Source organism: Sapajus apella, unplaced genomic scaffold (genome assembly GCF_009761245.1).
Source record: "Sapajus apella isolate SASKATOON/1434 unplaced genomic scaffold, GSC_monkey_1.0 scaffold24, whole genome shotgun sequence".
Classification (NCBI taxonomy): domain Eukaryota; kingdom Metazoa; phylum Chordata; class Mammalia; order Primates; family Cebidae; genus Sapajus; species Sapajus apella.
Genome location: NW_022436964.1, coordinates 7,887,189 through 7,913,020, shown reverse-complemented (window position 1 = coordinate 7,913,020; position 25,832 = coordinate 7,887,189). Strand labels below are relative to the sequence as shown.

The 25,832-nt window shown below is 36.8% G+C and overlaps 1 protein-coding gene across 3 annotated transcripts in view; it reads left to right on the top strand.

Annotated features, from left to right (window-relative positions):
* VPS13A (vacuolar protein sorting 13 homolog A) overlaps nucleotides 1-25,832 on the top strand; it is a 242,787-nt gene that overhangs the window by 108,245 nt on the left and 108,710 nt on the right. For all 3 annotated transcript variants that reach the window (XM_032290653.1, XM_032290654.1, XM_032290655.1), the window contains exons 32-36: nucleotides 2,730-2,897; nucleotides 4,883-5,187; nucleotides 16,286-16,433; nucleotides 19,924-20,074; nucleotides 25,379-25,506. In XM_032290653.1, the coding sequence (XP_032146544.1) occupies nucleotides 2,730-2,897; nucleotides 4,883-5,187; nucleotides 16,286-16,433; nucleotides 19,924-20,074; nucleotides 25,379-25,506 (900 nt within the window). The remainder of the gene's footprint in view (nucleotides 1-2,729; nucleotides 2,898-4,882; nucleotides 5,188-16,285; nucleotides 16,434-19,923; nucleotides 20,075-25,378; nucleotides 25,507-25,832) is intronic.

The following is a 25,832-nucleotide window of genomic DNA, read 5'->3' as shown; positions in this document are numbered from 1 at the left end:
AATGTACTGATTTTGTCCTTGGCTCTGATGAATGTACTAACAAACCCACTGAAGGTATTTATCATCTCTGTTACCATGTTTTTTAATCTTTAATATATCCCTTTGATTCTTCTTTTTTCCATTTTCTCTGCTATAATAATATTCACCGTCTATTGATGCATATTTTCCACCTTTTCCACTAGAAGCCTTTACCATATTAATCATAGTAATTAAGATTTTCTGGCTGATAGTTTTAACCTTGATGATATAGATGAGCTTGATTCTGTTGATTGCTTTATTATTTGTTTGAATTTTTTTCCCTTGTTTTTATTGGGCATATCATAATTATTGATTGAATGTCAGACATCATATCATGTATTGCAGGAGTCCTCAGTCCCTGGGCTGTGAACCAGTACCCGTCCATGGCCTGTTGGGAACTGGGCAGGACAACAGGAGTTGAGTGGTGGGTGAGGGAGCCTTATTGCTTGAGCTCCACCTCCTGTCAAATAAGCCGGGGCCTTAGAGTCTCATAAGAAGTCAAACCCTGTTGTGAACTGTGCATATGAGGGATCTAGGTTGCATGCTCCTTATGAGAATCTAACTAATGCCTGATGATCTGAGGTGTAACATATTCATCCCCAAGCCATCTCCCCACTCTCCAATCCCCCAGTCCCACTTTTGTGGGAAAATTGTCTTCCGCAAAGTAGGTCCCTATTACCAAAAAGGTTGAGGACTGCTGATGTATAGGATAATAGAGACTGAGGTAAATATCATAATATTTATGTCTGGAAATGGAGGTGCCTCTTTTCTGCTAAGCTGTTAGCTTGGGGTGGGGGCAGGTTGCGCTTAGCTTGGTTTGAATTTTAGATTAATACGATTTCCTTCACTGAATTACTGCTTCAATTTCCTTTAGTTGTACCTTTTGCTTATGATGAGTGAAGGCCATGTTGCTCAGATTCTGTTCCATGCTGAGCCTTTGACCTTTCTTCTATTCTTGTACCTCAGAAAATTCTTTCTACGTTCTTAGCTCTTTTCCTAGATGTTAGAGACTCCTGCTGCTTATTTCTTAGTGCTTATGAGCTTGATGGTATGTGTTTGGGGAGAAGGGAAGGTGGTTTGGATAGGCTTGTTAGTGTCCTGGTCCATTTTCATTTCCAGCCAGGGCTGTTTCTGTGAGTCTCAGAAATGGAGTATTCTTGGCAATCCTGTCCCTCCTCTTCATGGCAGCTGATTGTTATCTGTCGAATTTCCCATGTGGGATGACTACCCTTACCTTCCCCAGTAGAGGGAGACCTCTAATGATCTGGCCTCAGGAGTGTTTTTGTTCTTTCCCTAGATAAAGTTTTATTTTATTCTTGTCCCTAGGATACTATATCTTCACCTGTGCCCTGAGGGCAACAAGGTTTACTGCCCTTCCCCTAGTTTCTTATGGCTTTTGTTTTGAGAAGATGATAATCTTGGTGGTGCTTTGAGCCTTTTTTGCAATGGAGGCTCCTTACCTTTTCCAGGGTTGTGCCAAGGAAAGCTTTCTCTTGTTTCCCACTTGAACCCTGCTCCCATCTTTCTCAAGAGCTCCTCACGTGTGTGCCTCCCAGTGATCCTGTATCTCACATTAGTCCACACTTACCCTTTATCATTTCAGTTGAATTATTCTTACCTATCTTTTTAGTACCTGACATATCTTTCTCTTGCTCTCTACCAAAAGTGTGCTGGTGCTTATTTTTTCTCTCTCCCCAAAGGTACCTGTTTTTCCTTAGATTTCAGGGTCTTTTGTTGTTCTGTGACCTCAGATTGCTAATGGTTTTAAGAAAGTTAAGATTTTGTAGTTTATCTTTTTTTGTCTTTTCTTAAGGTTTGGAGGGGCCCCCACTCCCGCTTTGTGCACCCTACGCAGAAGCAGGACTGTAGACTTCTTTTCAGTCCGTCTTGTATATCAGCCTTCAGAGGACACTTTGGTTACACTTCTGGTTCCTGAGGATTCTTTGTTCTGTGGTTGTAACTGATTTGCTTGTTGATGGCTCTTTAGCTCCCTGTTCTTACTTGATTTTACCATTTAGGAGAATTGAGAAAGCTGTAAACTTAGTGCTCTGTCCATCTTCCGAAATTTTTTTTTTTGACATTTTACATATCTTGTCGTTTCGACCTTTTTTTTTTTTTTTTTTTTTTTTTTTTTTGTTATTACAGAGCTTGAGATTTTTAACCACTATAGGTAATTTCTGGTTGGCAAATAAGATGGCTCTTTACAACCTGATAAGGAACAGAAGTATAGAGCTAGGAGGAGACTCTTTTGAAGATTCCAGAAAATCTATTCACATACCTCAAATCAAGAATAGATTTCAGTAAGGTGTAGATGTACAGTGTTTTTCAAATTTTTGTCAGTACATCAAGAAATACATGGTTACTCTCATTACAAAAGTATACATACAAAATTAAAATGCATATTCAGATATTTCCTCTTCTGTTCTTCATTTAAAAAAAAAAGAGGGAGAGAGAGAAAAAGCTGAGGTCAGACCTACTACATTGATTTTATGACCCACAAAGGGAATTGCCACCACCAATTTGTAAAACTTTGTAGTGTAGGTTCCAGTAAAGCAATTATAATAGAATTGTTGCCTCGTTCATACTTGGCTTGTGAATGCTTGGGAGATTTTCTTACTATGTTTTGTTATTTATTACTTTGTTTTATTTTTTGTACTGAAAGCACATCATTTCAAAAATGGATAGTGATAATCAAATTCTCTCTTATTAAGGCTGTTTACATCACTGGAAAAGAAGTTTTCAGCTTCAAAATGGTTTCTTACATGGATGCAACTGCTGGTTCTGCATACACAGATATGAATGTGGTTGACATTCAGGTTGATTTAATAGTTGGTTGCATTGAAGTAGTTTTTGTTACAAAATTTCTGTATTCTATATTGGTGAGTATTAAATTATTTTTTATTTTATACTAGTTGGAAATTGCTATATGTCAAATATGGATGAAGTCTAATAAGAATTGCTTGCTTGAAATTTTTTCTGATTTTTGAAATAATTTTCTGGGCAACATTTATTATACATAATGACTGAAATGTGTAGTGTAGTTCCTTAATTATATAACATCATTTTGACATGGAAATATTCCAATTAATTGAAGTATATATTTCATATATTAACATTAAATATATATGCATTAGATATCAAAAATATGTTCTATATTATTTAGAAACTTCATTTTATATGTCATTGGCTTAAGTCTTCGTTTTACCTGACTTGTAACTATAATTTTAAAATACCAAATATGTAATTGAAGTTTGTTGTGATCTCTCAAGTCATCATTAAGAAAAGGTTATTTTAATTTTTTAGAGACAAATTTTTGTTATTATTTGTTATTTTTGCTCTGTCACCATGCTCGAGTTCAGTGGCATGATCATAGTTCATTATAACATTCAACTCCTGGATTCAAGTGATCCTCCTGCCCCAACCACTCCTGAGTAGCTGAGACTACAGGCGCATACCACTATGCACATACCACCAAGTTAATTGTTTTTTTTTTTTTTCTTCAAGTTTTTATAGAGATGGAGTCTTGCTCTGTTGCCCAGGCTGGTCTTGAGCCCCTGGCCTCGAGTGGTCCTCCTGCTTCGGCCTCCCAAAGTGCTGTGATTACAGGCATTATGCCCAGCCCAAGAAAATCATATTTTTGATTGCATTGTCATTCTGTGAATATCCTTGACTTTAAGGAGTTAGATTTAACTCCTATATGACCTCGCCCTAAGGCATTTCGGTTCTTATTTCTGCTTTTCTTTTGTTTTGTTTTGTTTTTTTCCCTTGCCCTCAGCTGATATTTTTCTTGTGGGTCTCATACCTGTCTCCATGACATCACTATTCATTCTTTTAAAATGCTGTGTCTTTGTTTTAGTGTATTAAGTAGGTAATCAAATCTGAGGCTATAGTGGAATAAATAGGCCAAGTGTGGCAATTTACAAGCAAGGAAAGTATTCATGTGTTCACCTGAATGTATTTGGGAACGTGGGGCCCCCTTTTGTTATTTCAGAATTCTAGGTTAATTCCATATAACGTTGATGTTTGTGATCTTTTAAATTTAGGTTATCATGCAGTTTTTCTATAGCCATAAAATCATTTTGTACACAAAAATCTAAAGATAATCAAGTATTCCTTGTTTAATTTCTCCTCTTTTAAAAAATAAAAAAAAATTTTTTTTTTAGAGACAAGATCTCGCTAAATTGCCCAAACTGGTCTGGAAATACTGGCCTCATGTTATCCTCCCTCAGCCTCTTGAGTAGCTAATTTCTTTTTATATCCAAGAAAATCATGTCACTTGAGCCCTCTTGTACTTATACTTAGAAATTACTAAAATACTAGATTTTTTCTTTGAACATGAAAATTAAGTATGAGAGTATAAATCTAGGTAATTATATTTTATGTCATTGAAGTGTTTTTTCTGGAATTTGGAAATTGGAAAATTCTTTTGAAACTTCTTAAACATATTTTATTTATTTACCTTACAAACATAAATAAGCTCTCTGTCCACTGAGGTTGTATAGAGAAATAGGGTTGTTCAGACATTAGAGAAAGTGAGATAAGAGAAATAGATTTCTGTAAGACATTCCAGTGATCCCATTTCGCTTTGTTCTGAGGACTAGAGTTTTATTGTATCTGTGTCTTTGTGTTTCTCAGTTTTTGTGGCAGAAATATAGACAGTAAGACTTCGAATAAATAAATAATGCATGGTTGTGTTGGTTTTTTTTTTTTAAATATAGACAGTAAGACTTTGAATAAATAAATAATGCTTGGTTGTGTTGTTGTTTTTATTTTTTTAATTGCGGTAAGGCCATAAATATCAATATATATTTAATGTCTTATTTATTAATAATAACTTTAAAAATATAATTCTGTTATCTTACAGGCTTTTATAGATAATTTTCAGGCAGCTAAACAAGCCTTGGCTGAGGCAACTGTTCAGGCAGCTGGAATGGCTGCTACTGGTGTAAAAGAACTGGCACAAAGGAGTTCCAGAATGGCACTGGATATTCACATCAAAGCCCCAGTTGTGGTCATCCCACAGTCTCCAGTTTCAGAAAATGTTTTTGTTGCTGATTTTGGACTAATTACAATGACAAATACCTTTCATATGATAACAGAGAGTCAGAGCTCTCCCCCACCTGTTATTGATTTGATAACAATAAAGCTGAGTGAAATGCGACTATATAGGTAAGCTTTTCACAAGTACGTTTGTGTGGAATGCAGTATTTTTCTTTTTATGTTAAAGACGTTGCTGTTTTGAGTATTCTGTTTACAGTGAGATTTGATTTTATTAATTATACGTAATTTTGTAATTCTCTCTTCCTTAAGTATATTTTGGCAACATCAATTATAGTCTTCGCATTTTAAAAAACCTAGAAACTGTTTGAAAATTTCTCCTTAGGTAATTAAGAAAACCATAAAATTTATTATCTGGCAAAATGTATTTGTGCTTTTTTTGTAGTTCATTATAAATTACATTGCTATGGAAGAAATGAGGAATTTCTAATGTAATATGTTTATTCACTTTGCAAATACAGTATCACCTTATCTTCTCTGTCAGTTGTGTGCTAGGGATCTGATGCTGTAATTTAAACAAACAGTAGCAAACCTATGTATTCATTAAGCATAGGGTTAGGAAGTAGGGGGATAAACAAATGTTCAAATATTTCCAGAGCTTTTATGCTATGTCCTCTGTGTTTCTGTGTTGTTTCTAATTGCCCATTCTGAATTTAATGCCCAATTTTCCAACTTGGATCCTTCTCTGTTTATACTTCTAAACTGCCCTCTTCCTTCTTTCTGTAATTTTTCTTTGATCTCATTCTCTTGCTTGTCTCTTCACCTTATTTTTGTTTTGTTTTTTATTTAACTAACCCCCATTCTATCCTTCCAACCTCTAGTTTTGTCTTCTTTTGACCCAATTTCTAGAACCTTTCTAAAATGTGATCCCATTTTTATACACCAGCCCACTATATTTATTCAGCAGTACCTACCACAACAACCCAATGAGGTAGGCATTATTTATTAATCCCTTATAAAGGTTGCTCACTATTGTATTTCTTATTCTCAGTGCAATGCCTGGGATATATTTCTATACTTCTCTTAGCTTCCTATGAGACTGTTTGATCAGTTGAATATTTTTAAAGCAGCTTTATTGAGACATTGACACAGAATAAGTTGCATATCTTTAATGTTACACCATTTTATAAGTTTTGATATGCATACATTTCTGACAGTTTATGTACAATTGTGTTATTTCTTCCATAAGTATTAGGTAGAATTAGCCAGTGAAGCCATCTGGTCACGGAGTTTACTCATGGGAGGTTTTTAAAAACAGTTTTCATTTCTTTAATACATTTGGGGCTATTCAAGTTATTTTCTCTTGCACAATCTTCCCTAATTTTTTAAAAGAATTTATCCATTTCATCTAAGTTATAAAATTTAATGACATAAAGTTTTTCATAATGCTCCCTTATTTTCTAACATCTGTAATGATGTCTTTCTCTTTCACTGATTTCTGATACAATATTTATTCTTTCTGCTTACTTTAGGTTTAATTTTGCTCTTTTTCTAAGTTTCTTTAGGTGGTGGCTAAGATTATTGATTTGAAACATTTTTTTTTTTTTTTTTTTTTTTCTTTTTTTTTAATTGCATTTTAGGTTTTGGGGTACATGTGAAGAACATGCAAGATTGTTGCATATGTACACACATGGCAACGTGATTTGCTGCCTTCCTCCCTTTAACTTATATCTGGCATTTCTCCCCATGTTATCTCTCCCCAACTCCCCACCCCTTCCTGTCCCTCCCCTATTTCCCCCCAACAGATCCCAGTGTGTGATGCTTTCCTCCCTGTGTCCATGTGTTCTCATTGTTGAACACCCACCTACAAGTGAGAACATGCGGTGTTTGATTTTCTGCTCTTGTGTCAGTTTGCTGAGAATGATGGTTTCCAGGTTCATCCATGTCCCTACAAAGGACACGAACTCATCGTTTTTTATGGCTGCACAATATTCCATGGTGTATATGTGCCACATTTTTCCTGTCCAGTCTATCATCCATAGGCATTTGGGTTGGTTCCAGGCCTTTGCTATTGTAAACAGTGCTGCAATGAACATTTGTGTGCATGTATCCTTATAGTAGAACGATTTATAATCCTTTGGGTATATACCCAGTAATGGGATTGCTGGGTCAAATGGAATTTCTATTTCTAGGTCCTTGAGGAATCGCCACACTGTCTTCCACAATGGTTGAACTAATTTACACTCCCACCAACAGTGTAAAGGTGTTCCTATTTCTCCACATCCTCTCCAGCTTCTGTTGTCTCCAGATTTTTTAATGATCGTCATTCTAACTGGCGTGAGATGGTATCTCAATGTAGTTTTGATTTACATTTCTCTAATGACCAGTGATGATGAGCATTTTTTCATGTTTGTTGGCCTCATGTATGTCTTCTTTTGTAAAGTATCTGTTCATATACTTTGCCAACTTTTGAATGGGCTTGTTAGTTTTTTTCTTGTAAATCTGTTTTAGTTCTTTTTAAATTCTGAATATCAGCCCTTTGTCAGATGGGTAGACTGCAAAAATTTTTCCCATTCTGTTGGTTGACAATTCACTCTAATGACGGTTTCTTTTGCTGTTCAGAAGCTGTGGAGTTTGATTAGGTCCCATTTGTCTATTTTGGCTTTTGTTGCCCATGCTTTTGGTGTTTTGGTCATGAAGTCCTTGCCTACACCTATGTCCTGAATGGCTTTGCCTTGGTTTTCTTCTAGGGTTTTTATGGTGTTAGGTCTTAGGTTTAAGTCTTTAATCCATCTGGAGTTAATTTTAGTGTAAGGTGTCAGGAAGGGGTCCAGTTTCTGCTTTCTGCACATGGCTAGCCAGCTTTCCCAACATCATTTATTAAACAGGGAATCCTTTCCCCATTGCTTGTTTTTGTCAGGTTTGTCAAAGATCAGATGGTTGTAGATATGTTGTGTTGCCTCCGACACCTCTGTTCTGTTCCATTGGTCTATATCTCTGTTTTGGTACCAGTACCATGCTGTGTTGATTACTGTAGCCTTGTAGTATAGCTTGAAGTCCAGTAGTGTGATGCCTCCCGCTTTGTTCTTTTTGCTTAGAATTGACTTGGCTATGCGGGCTCTCTTTTGGTTCCATATGAAGTTTAAGGTGATTTTTTCCAGTTCTGCGAAGAAGGTCATTGGTAGCTTGATGGGGATAGCATTGAATCTGTAAATTACTTTGGGCAGTATGGCCATTTTCACGATATTGATTCTTCCTAACCATGAACATGGAATGTTTCTCCATCTGTTTGTGTCCTCTCTTATTTTGTTGAGCAGTGGCTTGTAGTTCTCCTTGAAGAGGTCTTTTACGTTCCTTGTTAGTTGTATTCCTAGGTATTTTATTCTCTTTGTGGCAATTGTGAATGGAAGTTTGTTCTTGATTTGGCTCTCTTTAAGTCTGTTATTGGTGTATAGGAATGCATGTGATTTTTGCACATTGATTTTGTATCCTGAGACTTTGCTGAAGTTGCTTATCAGTTTCAGGAGATTTTGGGCTGAGATAATGGGGTCTTCTAGATATACAATCATGTCTGCAAATAGAGACAATTTAACTTCCTCCTTTCCTAATCCAATACCCTTTATTTCTTTTTCTTGCCTGATTGCTCTGGCTAGAACTTCCAGTACTATATTGGACAGGAGTGGTGAGAGAGGGCATCCTTGTCTAGTGCCAGATTTCAAAGGGAATGCTTCCAGTTTTTGCCCATTCAGTATGATATTGGCTGTTGGTTTGTCGTAAATAGCTTTTATTATTTTGAGATATGTCCCGTCAATACCTAGTTTATTGAGGGTTTTTAGCATAAAGTGCTGTTGAATTTTGTCAAAGGCCTTCTCTGCATCAATTGAGATAATCATGTGGTTTTTGTCTTTGGTTCTGTTTATGTGGTGAATTACATTTATAGACTTGCATATGTTGAACCAGCCTTGCATCCCTGGGGTGAATCCTACTTGATCATGGTGGATAAGCTGTTTGATGTGCTGTTGCAATCGGCTTGCCAGTATTATATTGAAGATTTGTGCATCTGTGTTCATCATGGATATTGGCCTGAAGTTTTCTTTTCTTGCTGAGTCTCTGCTGGGTTTTGGTATCAGGATGATGTTGGTCTCATAAAATGATTTGGGAAGGATTCCCTCTTTTTGGATTATTTGGAATAGTTTCAGAAGGAATGGTATCAGCTTGTCTTTGCATGTCTGGTAGAATTCGGCTGTGAACCCATCTGGACCTGGGCTTTTTTTGGGTGGTAGGCTTTTAATTGCTGCCTCAACTTCAGCCCATGTTATTGGACTATTCAGGGTTTTGACTTCTTCCTGGTTTAGGTGTGGGAGGATGCAAGTGTCTAGGAATTTATCCATTTCTTCCAGGTTTACTAGTTTATGTGCATAGGGTTGTTTTTAATCTCTGATGATGGTTTCAATATCGGTAGAATCTGTGGTGATATCCCCTTTATCGTTTTTTATTGCATATATTTGATTATTCTCTCTTTTCTTTTTTATTAATCTGGCTAGTGGTCTGTCTATTTTGTTGAACTTTTTGAAAAACCAGCTCCTGGATTTATTGATTTTTTTGAAGGCTTTTTTGTGTCTCGATCTCCTTCAGTTCTGCTCTGATCTTAGTTATTTCCTTGTCTTCTGCTAGGCTGAGTTTTTTTGATCTTGCTCCTCTAGCTCTTTCAAGTTTGATGATAGGGTGTCAATTTTAGATCTCTCCTTGCTTCTCATGCAGGCATTTATTGCTATATATTTTCCTCTAGAGACTGCTTTAAATGTGTCCCAGAGATTCTGGTATGTTGTGTCTTCGTTCTCATTGGTTTTGAAGAACATCTTTATTTCTGCCTTCATTTCATTGTTTATCCAGTCAACATTCAAAAGCCAGTTGTTCAGTTTCCATGAAGCTGTGCGGTTCTGAGTTAGTTTCTGAATTCTGAGTTCTAACTTGATTGCCCTGTGGTCTGAGAGACTGTTTGTTATGATTTCCGTTCTTTTGCATTTGCTGAGGAGTGATTTACTTTCAATTATGTGGTCAGTTTTAGAGTAGGTGTGATTTGGTGCTGAGAATAATGTATAATCTGTGGATTTGGGGTGGAAAGTTCTGTAAATATCTATTAGGTTTGCTTGTTCCAGGTCTGAGTTCAAGTCCTGGATATCCTTGTTAATTTTCTGTCTGGTTGATCTGTCTAATATTGACAATGGGGTGTTAAAGTCTCCCACTATTATTGTGTGGGAGTCTAAGTCTCTTTGTAAGTCATTAAGAACTTGCCTTATGTATCTGGGTGCTCCTGTATTGGGTGCGTATGTATTTAGGATCATTAGCTCTTCTTGTTGCATTGATCCTTTTACCGTTATGTAGTGTCCCTCTTTGTCTCTTTTGATCTTTGTTGGTTTAAAGCCTATTTTATCAGAGACAAGAATTGCAACTCCTGCTTTTTGTTGCTCTCCATTTGCTTAGTAAATCTTCCTCCATCCCTTTATTTTCAGCCTTTGTGTATCTGTGCATGTGAGATGGGTTTCCTGGATACAGCACACCGATGGGTTTTGGCTGTTTATCCAATTTGCCAGTCTGTGTCTTTTGATTGGGGCATTTAGTCCATTTACATTTCGGGATAATATTGTTACGTGTGAATTTGATCCTGTCATTTTGATGCAAGCTGGCTGTTTTGCCCATTAGTTGATGCAGTTTCTACATTGCGTCGATGCTTTTTATCATTTGGTATGTTTTTGGAGTGGCTGGTACTGGTTGTTCCTTTATATGTGTAGAGCCTCTTTCAGGAGCTCTTGTAAAGCAGGTCTGGTGGTGATGAAATCTCTGAGTATTTGCTTGTTCACGAAGGATTTTATTTTTCCTTCACTTATGAAGCTTAGTTTGGCTGGATATGCAATTCTGGGTTGAAAGTTCTTTTCTTTAAGGATGTTGAATATTGGCCCCCACTCTCTTCTGGCTTGTAGGGTTTCTGCTGAGAGATCTGCTGCGAGTCTGATGGGCTTCCCTTTGTGGGTAACCTGACCTTTCTCTCTGGCTGCCCTTAGCATTTTGTCCTTCATTTCAACCCTAGTGAATCTGATGATTATGTGCCTTGGGGTTGCTCTTCTTGAGGAATATCTTTGTGGAGTTCTCTGTATTTCCTGGACTTGAATATTGGCCTGCCTTTCTAGGTTGGGGAAGTTTTCCTGGATGATATCCTGAAGAGTATTTTCCAGCTTGGATTCATTCTGTTCGTCGCATTCAGGTACACCTATCAAACATAGATTAGGTCTTTTCACATAGTCCCACATTTCTTGGAGACTTTGATAATTGTTTTTTACCCTTTTTTCTCTCATCTTGCTTTCTCGTTTTATTTCACTCAGTTGATCTTTGACCTCTGATATCCTTTCTTCTGCTTGGTCAATTCGGCTGTTGAAACTTGTCCATGCTTTACGAAGTTCTCGTGTTGTGTTTTTCAGCTCTATCAATTCACTTATATTCCTCTCTGTGTTGTCCATTCCCGTTAGCATTTCATCAGTTTTTTTTTTTTTTTTTTTTTTTCAAAGTTCTTAGTTTCTTTGCATTGGGTTAGAACATGTTCTTTTAGCTCACAGAAGTTTCTTATTACCTACCTTCTGAAGCCTGATTCTGTCATTTCATCACACTCGTTCTTCTTCCAGCCTTGTTCCCTTGCTGATGAAAAGCTGTGGTCCCTTGGAGGAGAGGCATTCTGGTTTCGGGTGCTTTCATCCTTTTTGCGCTGGTTTCTTCCCATCTTTGTGGATTTATCCACCTGTCGTCTTTGAAGTTGTTGACTTTCAGATAGGGTCTCTGAGTGGATGTCCAGTTTGTTGATGATGAAGTTATTTCCTTCTGTTTATTAGTTTTCCTTCTAACAGTCTGACCCGTCTGCTGTAGGACTGCTGAGGTCCACTCCAGGCCCTGCTTGCCTGGGGGTCACCTGCAGCAGCTGCAGAACAGTAAGGGTTGCTGCCAGTTTCTTCTTCTGCTATCTTTGTCCCAGAAGGATACCCGCCAAATGTCAGTCTGAGCTCTCGTTTATGAGGTGACTCTTTGGATATATGGGTGTCAGGGAGCTGCTTGAGGAGACAGTCTGTCCTTTATAGGAGCTCAAGTGCTGAGCTGTGATCTCTGTTGTTCATTTGGCGCTGCTGGGCAGGTACGTTTAAGTCTGCTGCAGCAGAACTCATAAACCCCTTATTTTTTTCCCCAGGTGCTCTGTCCCGGGTAGTAAGGGCTTTATTTATGAGTTTCTGTTGTTCTGCTGCCTTTTTGTCAGGGCTGCCCTGCCCAGCGAGGAGGCAGCCTAGTCACTGTCTGCCTGCAGAGGCTTTGCTGAGCTGCTGTGGACTCCGCCCAGCTGCTGTGTGAACTTCCCTGCAGTCCTGTTTATATGCGTATAGTTAGAACTGCCTCGGCAAAGCCAGCCCACCTCTGTAATGGCAGACTCTCTGTAGTGGCGGGTTGCCTCGGCAACCATGGGCTGCCTCAGCAATGGCGGACTACCTCCGTAGTGGTGGAGTGCCTCGGTAATGGCGGACATCCCTCCCCGACAGAGCTGGACCTTCCTATGTTTAGCTGTCGTTGCTGTGAAACTCTCAACCCAGAGCATTTCCAATTGCTGTTTTTTTGTGGGGGTGGGACCAGGTGAGCCTGAACACCTGGCTCCCTGCCTCAGAGCCTTTGTTTTTAGTTGAATGGTAGACTGTCTCCCAGGTGTTCCATTGAAAAGGTACTGGGATCTGTGATTTCCCGTACGGCGACCCACTGCACCAGCTGAAACAGTGGTGCTGAGATTTGTGGCATATTTTTGCCTGGGAATCTCCTGTCCTGGCTCCCTGTTTCAGATGAATGGGTGACTCTGCCTTCCCGGAGCTCCAGTCACTGGCTAAAAGGGTGCCCAAACCCTGTCTTTTGTACAGAGAACCGCCGCGCTGGGGTGCCGGCAAAGCAGCCGCACTGGCCAAACCAGCCACGCTGGCAACCCATGAGGCTCCTCCACTTGGGAATCTCCTGGTTTGTGGGCAATTAAAATCCATCTGGAAATGCGGCATCCACTCACCCGCTGCACTTTCACTAGGAGCTGCAATCCTGAGCTGCTCCTGATGGGCCATCTTGGATCCTCCTCACATTTCTTCTTTTCTAATGTATGATATAGTCAGTTGGATTTATAATAGTGCTATAAATTGGAGTACTTTATGCTATAAATTTTAAGTTACTCTATAATTCTGTGTAGCTCTCTTCTCTCTGGTGTTGTATTATATAACTCTAGCTACCTTGGTTTCTCATTGACTCTCAGTTCTTATCTTCTCTACTCTGAGGCTTTCCTGGCCTTCTCCTGGACTCCTCCTCCCTGTACCATGGCCAATTAATTATCGCAAAACAATAGTAAACTGGGACAATTGTAGGGCTCACCTCATTTTTTTTCTCCAACTCTTTGGGATCACTATCCATTTTTGATGTTTTATATCTTAAAAACTGTTTTAAAATAAATTTTGTCTTTTTTTTTTTTTTTTTTTTTTTAAGAGGGCAGGGTTCTTTCAAGCAGGAGTGTAAACCCATTCATGTTACTCCATCTTAGATGAAAGGAGAAATTTCTGTCACTTGAGCATTTATTAAGCACCATATATACCCCAGGCATTATGCTAAGAAAAAGAAATATGATAGTGAACAATCTTTATAAGGGATTAATAAATAATGCCTACCTCATTGGGTTCTTGTGGTAGGTACTGTTTAATAAGTATAGTGGGCTGGTGTGTAAAAATGGGATCATATTTTAGAAAGGTTCTAGAAATTAGGTCAAAAGGACACAAACCTAGAGGTTGGAAGGATAGTTTGGTAACTATAGCAGTAATTCACATAAGAATTATAGGTTACTTAGTCTAAGGTAGGGGAGTGAAGTAGTGGAGAGCTAACCAGAATTTATAGTAACTGGTGATTTAATGGGTGTGGGAGTTAAAGGAGATGAGTAATTAAAATTCACTTTAGGTTGCAGGCTTGGAAATTAGCATTGGATGATAATGCACTCAGCTGAGATAAGACAGAACAATGCAGGAAAAAAAAGACTCAGCAGAATAGAGATAGTGATTATTTCTCTAATGGACAAAGTAGCCTGAAAGTGGTTGCATGACTTCTACATGGAGAGATCTTGAAAAAAATCCAGAAGGCAGTGGAATATATATGCCTAGATGATGTTGTTTAGACGTCTAGGTTTAGGAGTCCTTAATAATTTGTGCTCGTCACTGAAGCCATTAGAATGAGCACAGCCACAAAAGAGAGCTTGTAGAGTGGAACATATAAGGAAGAATTTTGAGGATTACCAGTATTTAAAGAATTGGCAGAAAGAGGAAACCTCATAGAGACTAAGAAGGAGCAGACAGAGATGAGAAACCAGGAAAATGTATTGAGGCAGCATTGTGGGTCTTGCTGATACTGTTAACCATGATTTAATAGTGTATGATTTTTTTTTCATTTAGTACTTGGTATTTTGTGATTGGAATCCAACAGTCAGTTGGATTGAGACAAAACCGAATTTTTGCCAAGCAGATATGACCTAAATTAATGGAACAGGATTTTAATGATTGAATATCATGTTGATGGATATTGGAGAGGTGATATGGTTTGGCCGTGTCCCCACCCAAATCTCATCTTGAATTATAACTCCCACAATTCCCACATGTTGTGGGAGGGACCTGGTGGGAGATAATTGAATCATGCAGGGTGGTTTCCCCCATACTGTTCTTGTGGTAGTTAATAAGTGTCATGAGATCTGATGGTTTTATAAGGGGAAACCCCTTTTGCTTGGCTCTCATCCTCTTTTCACCTGCTGCCATGTAAGACACGCATTCGCATCTCGTTTATTTCCCGCCATTGTGAGGCCCCTCCAGCCACATGGAACTGTGAGTCCATTAGACCCCTTTTTCTTTATAAATTACCCAGTCTTTGGGCATGTCTTTATCAGCAGTGTGAAAACAGACTAAGACGAGAGGGTCGAAGTTAAAGACAAGAGGGCACTGATGTAGAAAAAGAATGAAAAGAAGATTTTGTAGACTGGACATCCAGCACTCCTGAAGTCTTCGAAAATAAGCACAGACCAGTTGTTGATGGCTTAGCATGTGTAGAACGTGGTAAACCTAGATGTTATCATTCTGAAAGGAATAATAGTAGTGAGAATCGGGGAGCATTATTCCAAATTAAGAACAATTACTTCTTTCTTTTATCCTGAGAAAAATTGGAAAAATTGACCTCCATATCTATATTCAATCACATCTTGCTTGATTTCAAGAAATGGTACATGCAAATTGAGTGAGGGTCTGTATTAAAAATAGATTGCTTTTAAGAGTTCCCAAATATGTGTAGGATGTTAAATCAAAATATTTATTATTTGTATGTCCAAAAAGTATTTTTTGAAATTTGAGAATGAATGTAAAAGATTGTTGACAGTCTTTCAACTACCCGACTACCACGCCTGGCTAATTTTTGTATTTTTAGTAGAGATGGGGTTTCACCATGTTGGCCAGGCTGGTTTCAAACTCCTGACCTCAGGTGATCCACCCACCTTAGCCTCCCAAAGTGCTGAGATTATAAGCGTGAGCCACTGTGCCTGGCCTACATAGAGATAATTCTTACTTTAAGATTTTACAATACAACTTACATACTTTTGTACTTTTTACCATATTACAAATTGTATTTTAAAAAATCTGTTTCTCTCTCTTTTTTTTTTTTTTTTTTAATTGAGACAGTCTCGCGCTGTTGACCAGGCTGGAGTGCAGTGCCATGATCTCAGCTCACTGCAACCTCCGCCTCCCAGGTTCAAGTGCTTCTCCCACCTCAGCCTCCTGAGAAGCTGGGACTTACAGGTGCGCACCACCACACCCAGCTAATTTTTGTATTTTTAGTAGAGATGGTGTTTCACCATGTTGGCCAGGCTGGTCTCAAACTCCTGACCTCAAGTGATTTGTCTGCCTTCACCTCCCAAAGTGTTGGGATTACAGGTGTAAGCCACTGTGCCTGGCCCTGTTTCTGTGTAATATGGAACACCCAGCTCAGTGTAAGTCACCCAGGTTTCTAGTGGGATAAAACATCACTCATTTTGACAGATTTAAAAAAGCCTGATAGATTTTTTTTCCCTTTCTACACAACAAATTATTGATATCTGCTATTTGCATGTGAAAGGATAAATTTAAGTTAATCTTTTTTAACTACCTGAATGTATGTGAAACAATTTAAAAGAATTTTATCTCTACTTCAGATCTCAATATATTAATGATGAACGCCAGGAGGCACTGGATCTACTACTGCCGTTAAATCTTGAGGTGGTGGTTGAACGAAATTTATCCTGGGAGTGGTACCAGGAAGTTCCTTGTTTTAATGTAAATGCTCAGCTGAAACCAATGGAGGTAACTTTTTGGATACTTATCCATTTTTGTTTTGCTTATTGAAAAATATTGCTTGGGGACATAAGGCATCATTTGAGTGGCATTTGTATACATATAATCACATTGGTCAGAATTGAAATCGTGATTATACTATACTAGAATTCATTTGAAAATGATCTCCATTCATTCTTTTAACAAATATTTGGCTCTTTACTATGTGCTGAGCCCTATGATAGACAATGGAGATAGAGTGGCAAGAAAGTGATCACATTGTCTCTCACTTCATGGAACTTCCCAGTCTAATGCAGGGTTGGTGGTGATGGTGATCTGGAAGGTATAGTAGTAGATAGTAAAAAACTAAACAGGCACATAATTAAAATAGTTATAAATTGTGGTAAATTTAATGAAGGACATAAATAATAGGCATAGTGCTGTAAGTAGTCAATTACATACATTAACATAGAATTTATTGGAAACATCTAGGTTAGTAATACTAATTTTGAAGTCACCAGCATATTGATGGCATTTAAAGCCATGGGAATATATGAAATAATCTATACAAAGAGTATAAAAAGGAAGAGAAAGTAGAAGAATTCTTACGTTGAAAATGAAAATGGCAAATGTGTCAGCACCTTAGCTTTGCATTTTTACTGGTTGACATTGCTTCATAGATCTCTCATGGAACTGTCCACAAGTTCGTAGTTTTTTTTCCCTTTTCTGGATGAAAGTCAAAACTGTGTCACATGCTTTGCTGAAGTGCTAGCAACATATACTCTGGGAGGTTTCTTTAAGAAACCTACTTAACAAATCTTTCTCACCACCTCCCAGTTTCCCTTTCTATTTCTTTCTGTAAAAATTTTATTTATTAAGAGAAAACTATGATTTTGGAGATTTCAGACTTTTAAGTCAAAAGTATATTCAGAGCATAAAACATAATGGTATTATGAAAATCTTAGTTTGTAAGATAATAATGGCTGCTTTAACTTATAGGTTTGGGGATGGAAATTATCTTAAGATAAATATTTGAAGTCTGTTTATATTGGTAAGATAGCAGATAGGAACTCATAAAATATAAATAGTATGTTCCACCCAGCTTGCTGTGGCAATTGCCAACCCACTGGGCCCAGTTATCAGGCATATTTGTGTGGGGCAGGAAAGACACTCCTTTCCCGTGCTCTTCCCAGGTAGACACTATACAGAATGTTCAGGTGATGCTGCAGACAACCTGCAAGTGCCCAGCTGCCTTTTGAGGCCCATCCTCTAGGATAAAATTGGATCTTCCCTTACTCTGATTCACCTGAGTAAGTTAGTTAGCTACTGTAGCAGCTCACCTAGAGCCGGAATATTTTTTCCCACCTGGGCCTCATCTTCTGTGTCAGGTAGAAGCTAGAATCAACTGTGAAGTCAATTATAGTCTGATGCATTCAGACCAAGTGGAGCAACTTGTGATTTCTGACTTACCAGATTTTTGGTGGTTGTATACATAGGCTGTCCTGACATGTAGATACTGCAGATCAGCAGCCCCGGGATCCTTACAGTTCTTTGAACTTTCTCCACTGAGCTCCTGGCAAAAGTGAAGAAAGAGTGATGATTAATAATCAGTATTTGAGCTGCATGCGTTAGACAGATACTAACTGGAAGACATGGTTTAGAAATTATAATATTTAATTTCAGCTTATTATATGAACTACTGTTTTTGCAATGTTCGCTACATAATTACAAAATAAGTGTCATGAAAAAGAATGAAGGAATTAAAGTTAAAAAACCCAGAACATTAGTAGTGGGTATAAGGTACACATGGACTTAATTTTAAAACATTGCATTACTATAACATCTTTGAAATGCAGTCAAAGAAAGCCTGATAGAAGTAAAACTTGTTAAATATTGTGGGATTCAGATTATCTCCTTGGGGTCATAACAGCTAAAAATATAATTCTTTTTGTAGTTTTGACAAACTTAGAAGTGAGCCAGACTCGAAAATCATTTTTACATTATTGCTGTTGCATTAGTCAGGGTTTTCCAGAGTGTGTGTGTGCAGAGAGAGAGAGAAGGGGCAAGAGTTATTTTAAGGAATTGGTGCACATGATGGCAGATGCTACCAAGTTCAAAATCTACAGGGTAGGACAGCAGGATGGATACCCAGGGAAGAGTTAGTGTTGGAGCTAGAGTCTGAAGACAGTCTGCTAGCAGAATTCTTGCTTCGAAGAGGTCAGTCTTTTTCTGCTGAAGGCCTCCAGCATCAATACAAAGTGATTGGATGAGGTCCACCTACATTATGGAGTATAATCTGATTTACCTAGAGTCTAGTGATTTAAATATTAATTTCATCTAAAACATATTTTCACAGAAACATTTCATGTTTGATCACATATCTAGGTACTGTGACTGAGCCAACATGACATACAAAATTAACCATCACAGCTATTAAAACAGGTCTTATACTGTTGATTTGGGGGTAAATTTGTAACGCTAGGATTTGAAATTAGCTCTTCATATTTTTTTGAGACAAAGTCTCTGTTGCCCAGACTGGAGTCCAGTGGCACGATCTCAGCTCACTGCAATCCCCACCTCCCAGGTTCAAACAATTCTGCTGCCTCAGCTACCTGAATAGTTGGGATTATAGGTGTGCACTATGCCCGGCTAATTTTTGTATTTTCAGTAGAGTCAGGGTTTCACCATGTTGGCCAAGCTATTCTTGAACTCCTGGCCTCAAGTGATTTTTGTGCCTCGGCCTCCCAGAGTGTTGGGCTTAAGACGTGAGCCACTGCACCCAGCCTGAAATTATTAGCTCTTTGAGTTAGTTCCTTATTTATGTGTGGACCTAAGCATATTACTTAACCATTTAGCCTCAGTTTTTTATAAATAAAAATACCAGGATTGCATTAGCTGGTCATGTTGGTGAACGTGTGTAATCCCAGCCACTTGGGAGGCTGAGGTGGAAGGTTGAGCCCAGGAGTTTGAGGCTGCAGTGAGCTAGGACTGCACTACTGCATTCCAGCCTGGGTGAAGAATGAGACCCAGTCACTACCTAACTAACTAAATAAAGTTCAGGATTACATTCTATATCCCTAGGACTTTTGTGAGGTTCAAATAAAATAGCTCATGTAAAACACATTGTGAACTATAACATTTTTGATTAACCAAATATATCATTTTTGATTATTCTACATTTGTAAAATGAGTTCCTTACCAAAAAAATCCAAAGTAGATAGATAACTACTTAAAGTTCATTTTAAAGGTTTAAAATTACTAGATTATTTGGTACATTAGTAACAAAGAGTTCTTTATTTGTAGCTTCATTGTTATTGGCACCTAATTTAGTTGTGTGTTTCACAAGCTACTAAAGAGTACATGGTCATTTAGAAAACTGAATATTCAGTTTGTAAAAATGTTTAATTGGTGTTGTAGAGGATTGAAATGGTCTTTCATTTTTCTCCTCTGAGGATTTTAACTGCAGTTAAATTCTGCAATGAAGTCGCAGTGCTAAAAAGAGCAAATCTCTTTTTAACAGTTCATTCTTAGTCAAGAAGATATAACAACTATTTTTAAAACATTGCATGGCAATATACAGCATGAAGAAGGTGGTAGTGCCTCACCTGTAACAAACGACCAATACAGTGTCACTAGTGGAGTTACGACTAACGCTTCACACCATTCAGGAGGTATGTTTTTAACTTTAAATTTCTTCCTGCTTTCTGCTCTTTCTTTTTTCCTCTATCTTCTTCCCTCCTCTCTTTTTCCTCCTTCTTCCTCTTTCTCCTTCCTTTTCTTTTTTTTCTTTAGTTTTGGCAAAATAAGATTTACAAATCTCTTTCTAATCAGCTAATTCCATTCGGATATCTCTGAATTGTCTATTCTGTTAGTCATTGTGTTGATTTTTTTTCTTTGAATCAAAATTCCTAGTCCTATTATAACAAAATTCCTCAATATATATTCATGTTTTTCTGACTTCCTTGTATCTCCTTATTTTCCATTTTTCTCTCCTTCTCCCATCTTCTCCCTATCCCTAGTGCAGCATATATCCCAAATGAATCTTTTCTGTCGATATTAGGAATATCAAAATATTAGAAGTACAAAGAGAGGATGATCATTAGTAGATGGTGGATTTTAACAAATACTTGGGAGATAGATGAATGGAACAGAGTAGAAGGAAGCAAAACTCAGAAGGAGGCTTCATCTAATGTTGGATCCAGTGTGTTCTGTGGAATGTGGCTGGGTTCTGAGTTCAGCACCAGCACATTCAGAGGGTCACTTAGTGCTGGGATGATTTTGCTACATAAGCATAAAGTTCTCATTCTGACATTGTAGGGGATCCTCAGACCTACCTACCTCAAAATGAAACCTACTAGTTCAAAAGACTCACCTTTGCAAAGCCCTGAGGTATGACACAGCATTTGTACACAGGTAGAATCCTAACAGAAAAACAACTTTACATTTACAGCATTATAGGAAACCCCACCCTTACTAGCTAGAATAATCAAACAAATCCCTTATTGTTAAATGTGAATGATCAGATATGAAGAAAATTGTAAAAACAACTGGATCCCACCAGCACCACTAGCTCACCCAAGGATAGCAGAGTTGCTGGAAATCCAAATACTATTGCTGAAAATTTAAAACAAAAACACTAAGCATGGAATTAGAACTATTGAGTTGGAATATTTGATTGAGGCAATCTCCCATGACAGATTAAAAAAAAAGCACAGGGATAGAAAATATGATAAAAGTTAAAAGTGATGTTTTAGTTCAGAAGATTCAATTCCAGAATAAGTATTGTGGAAGAAATAATTGAGAAAATGGCAGAGAATTCTTTAAAGAAGTTTAGTACTTTCTTTTTGTCTGCAGGACATATGTTCCAGTCAATGCCTGAATCTGTGGGTATTACCAAACCTGTGTTTGGATAGTACTCAAACTATGTTTTTTTCCTACGCATACATATGTATGACAAAGTTTAATTTATAAATTAGGCACAGTAAGAGATGAATCACAACTAATAATGAAATAGAACAATCATAACAATATACTATAATAAAAGTTATGTGAATGTGGTCTGTCTCTCAAAATATCTTATTATTTTCAGACCCCAGTTGACCTAACCGCAGGTAATTGGAAGTGTAGGTAAGGGTGAGCTGCTGTAAACTGTCCAGACCTAAGTAAATATTGAAGCAAGCTTTTAGCTACAATGACTCTACTGAGTTTCCAGCAGATTGGGTAAACCAAGATTCCACATGCAAACAAATTTTCATGAGATGTCAGAATGGTAAAGCTAAGATTTTTTAAAGTTTCAGAAAATAGAAACAGGCCGCCTGTTAGGGACTTAGAAGAAATGATTGCATGATTGCTTTTGTTGTTTTTTATTTATCATCAATAAAACATGATGGAATGGAATGCCTGGGTGGTAGAAGACAATGGAGGAATATATTCAGAATTCTATGGAAAGTGGTATTTGAAGCTCAGATTCTATATACAGCCAAGCCATCACCTAAAATGTGAAAAGAAAATACTTCTCAGATTTCCTGTGACTCAAAGTTTTCTTAGACTTCTTCATCCCCATTCATAAAAGAAATTAGTTTGAAAATACATTTCAGCAAGATAAGGAATCTAGGAAAGAGGAAAATATGGGGTAAAAAAACCTAGGCCTACCCAATAGTGCATTGAAAAGGAGTCTCCAAATTATCTCTGTGAATAGGTTAGAAAGTAATTGGGTTTCATTAAAAAGTAAATGAGAATGCTTTAAGGAAAGAAAAGCCATTTGGTAAAATGTCTTATAGAAGAAAAACAGTATGAATTCCACATAGTATGTAGGATACAGACTTACGTAACTGATAAAGAGTGGAAAATGTTTTCTGTTCTTAAGAAAGAAATTTCTGTACCATAGTGCAGAAGTGAAGTGGGCTAAATTTTGCGTAATTTTGAACCATTGTTAGAATGTGAGAAGAGAGAATCTCTTATTTTTCAGAGATGCACCCATTGTTACAATGCAGCAGCAGAGGCGCTATTATAATACACTATAAGTCTCATCATAGAGAAATATTACATGGTCATAGTTACACAACATATGGAAGACTTCTTGTGTAAATTAAAAAGTAAATTTTATGAACTGTGTTAGAATTAAAGACATTACTAACCAAAGCTGTAAAGAGGAAAATGGTTCAGGGGAAATAAATAGTAAGGGCTTAAAGAGTGAGGAGTATGAAGATAATGTCTGCAATTGGAAATAGATATTTGAATATGTTATTTTAATCACTTTCTTCTGGAAATTTTTACACATATACCAAAGTAGAAGGAATAAGGTAATGAGCTCACATGTACTCATCACCCACTTTCACTAATTAATATCATGTGGCTGCTTTGTTACTGCCCTAACTCTGCTCTTCTCCCTTCTTCCTGCAGCCCACTAGATTATTTTAAAGCAAATCCCAGATACTATACCATTAATTACTATTTTTCTATAAGCAATGAGGATGTTACTTTTAAAATATAGTAACATCATCACCTAAAAATTAGCAATGCTTCCTTAAGACCATGAAAATATCCAGTTAGGAGGGTTCACCTTTCTCCTTAATGCCTCATTACAAGGTTTAGTTTTTTAAAAATAATGATAAAAGTATCAATTCACAAAGAAGATACAACAACCTTGTATGTGTATATACCTCATAACAGAGTTTTAAAATATATGCAGCAAAATTGACAAAACTAAAGAAGAAAATGCACATACACAGAATCATAGTTAGGGATTTGAACATACCACTCTTGGTAAATGATAAGATATGGACAAAAAAAAAAAAAACCCAGAAAGAATATAGAAGATTTGAACACAGTCAAAAAACTTAATTAATGTAATACAGTATTACTCTCAGTTGCAGAATACATTTTTGTTTTGAAGGGGTTCCTGGAATGTTTACAAAAATACACCATTTTTGGTACCTTTAAATTTTCTGACCACATGGGATTAAATTAGAAGGTAGTAACAATAGGATATGAAAAAGCTTGAACTATTAGGGCATAAAACAATTTCTAACTAACCCATAGATCGAAAAGAAATGACAAGGGAAATTAAGAAGTTGAACTGAATGATCATGAAAATAAAATACATCAGAATTTGTGGAATACAACTAAAGCAGTGGTGAAAGAAATTTGTAACTGTAGAATAATATTTTAGAAAAGAAGAAATTTTAAAATCAAAGATCAAATCTCCTACCACAGGAAACTAGAAAAAGAAGAGGAAATTAAAGTAAATGAAAAGAAGACAGTAATAAAAATAATGGAATCCAACAAAAGAGAAACAGATAAACAATAGAGAAAATGTTTGACTCTATGAGTAGATTTGTTTCTAATTTTAGATTTTTGCTCATCAAAGATAGTAACAAGATAGGAAAAAGCCAAGCCTCAGACTTGATGTATCTTTTATCCAGAATAAATTAGAACTATAAATTAATAGCAACTTTTTCAAAGCAAAATAATGACCAAAAAATTTGGATACTTGAGAGAGGATGCTATGTAAATGGGCAGTGAACACATGAAAAGTTGTTCATATAATTATTTATTAGGAAAACTTCACAGTTCACCAGATGAGGTAAGTTGTAGAAGAGTGACAATGCCACAGGTTGATGAGAATATGGAACAGCTGAAATTCTCACATACTCCTGATAGGAATGTGAAATAGTATAACCACTTTGGCAAGGAGATTGGCAGTTAACATATACCCACCTTTAATGGAGCAATTCCAGACCTAGGTATTTACTCCCACCCGACCCCAAAATAAGTACATAGATACACAAAACGACTTAAATTTAAGAATATATATATAGCAGATGTATTTATAGTAGCCCAAATCTGGAAACAACTCAAATGTTCATCAATAAGAGGATAAACTATTTCTTTTCAGAGTGCATGACTAGCTATAAGAGTGAACTACTTGCATATGTAACAACATGGTTGAATCTCAGACACATTATGTTGACTGAAAGAAGCTACACACAAAATAGTACAATCTGTATTACTCCATTTGTATGGAATTAAAAAATATACGGAACTAATCTATGATGATTGAAATTAGAATGGTAGAGAGGTTGGGGATTAGTTAGAAAGTGGTAAGAGGGAACTTTCTGGAAGGGTAAAAGTGTTCAGTATCTTACTTGAAATGGTGGTTACATGGATATATACACTTATCAAATTTCACCAAATAGTTCATACATAATATGTGTGTATTTCATTGTATGTAAATTTTATCACAATTGAAAATACAATACCTCCCAGCTACCCGGGAGGTTGAGGCAGGAGAATTGCTTGAACTCAGGAGGTGGAGGCTGCAGTGAGCTGAGATTACACCACTGCACTTCAGGTTGGGTGACAGAACGAGACTCCATCTCAAAAAAAAAAAAAAAGGAAAGAAAGAAAATACATTACCTGGCATAATGGTGCTTGTCTCTGAAGTTAGATATAATGAGAATTAGAAAGTACTCTGTTTTCATTTTAAGCTCATTTAATATGTGCATATAATGCTTTGATTCGAAATTTAAATGTAGAAAACAAATTTTGGATTCTTCTGATTAGTAGAACAATTTTTAAAATGTCTCTTGGTTTTAGTTTTTTAAAATAAAATTTGAATACTGAATTATATGCCAGGTATTGTAGTATGTGTTTTACATGTGCTATTTTACTTAATCCCCAAAACATACTCAGTGATTAGTTCTATTTTTCCTTGGAACAGAAGTGGAAACAGAAGCAGCAAGAGGAAACAGAAACACCAAGTGTTCAATTAATATTCCCAAGTTATTATGGGAAGACTCCTAAGCCAGAAGTTACTGAGTTTTACATCTAAATTTTCTAATATTTTATTTTCTTGAATGTCATTTTTGTATACTTGTTTAATTAATAATTCTGTTAAATCTATTTCAAGGGCATTTTAATGAGCTGTTTTTCATGATACTTTCTTTTATTAAATAACTTTGATTTTTTTCAAGGATCAACTGTGGTGACAGCTGCTGTGGTAGAAGTACATTCACGGGCCTCACCAGTTAAGACAACACTAAATGTGAGCTTCAAAACTGATTATCTCACCATGGTGCTGTATAGTCTAGGTCCTAAACAAGTAAGTCAAGGAATCAAAGAAAATATATTTTCATTTGTGAAAATTGCATAGTTAGATGTTTTTAAAGCAACAAATGTTAATTTTTAACATGTATTTTGTAGTATCTGTCCCTCTAAGAAAAATGGTTGATCTTTTCACTTTAATAATAATTATAATCGTTTCCCTTTTTAAATGAATTATTTATCATATAGCTAATAATGTGAAAAATAATTGTAAAATTAAAGTGATATGTATATATTTTTTGCCTTTCATTAGAGCCCTTTGGAGATAGAGAATTTTGATATTTCTTATAAGCAGAGGCAATAATTTGTAGTAGTTCATATCAT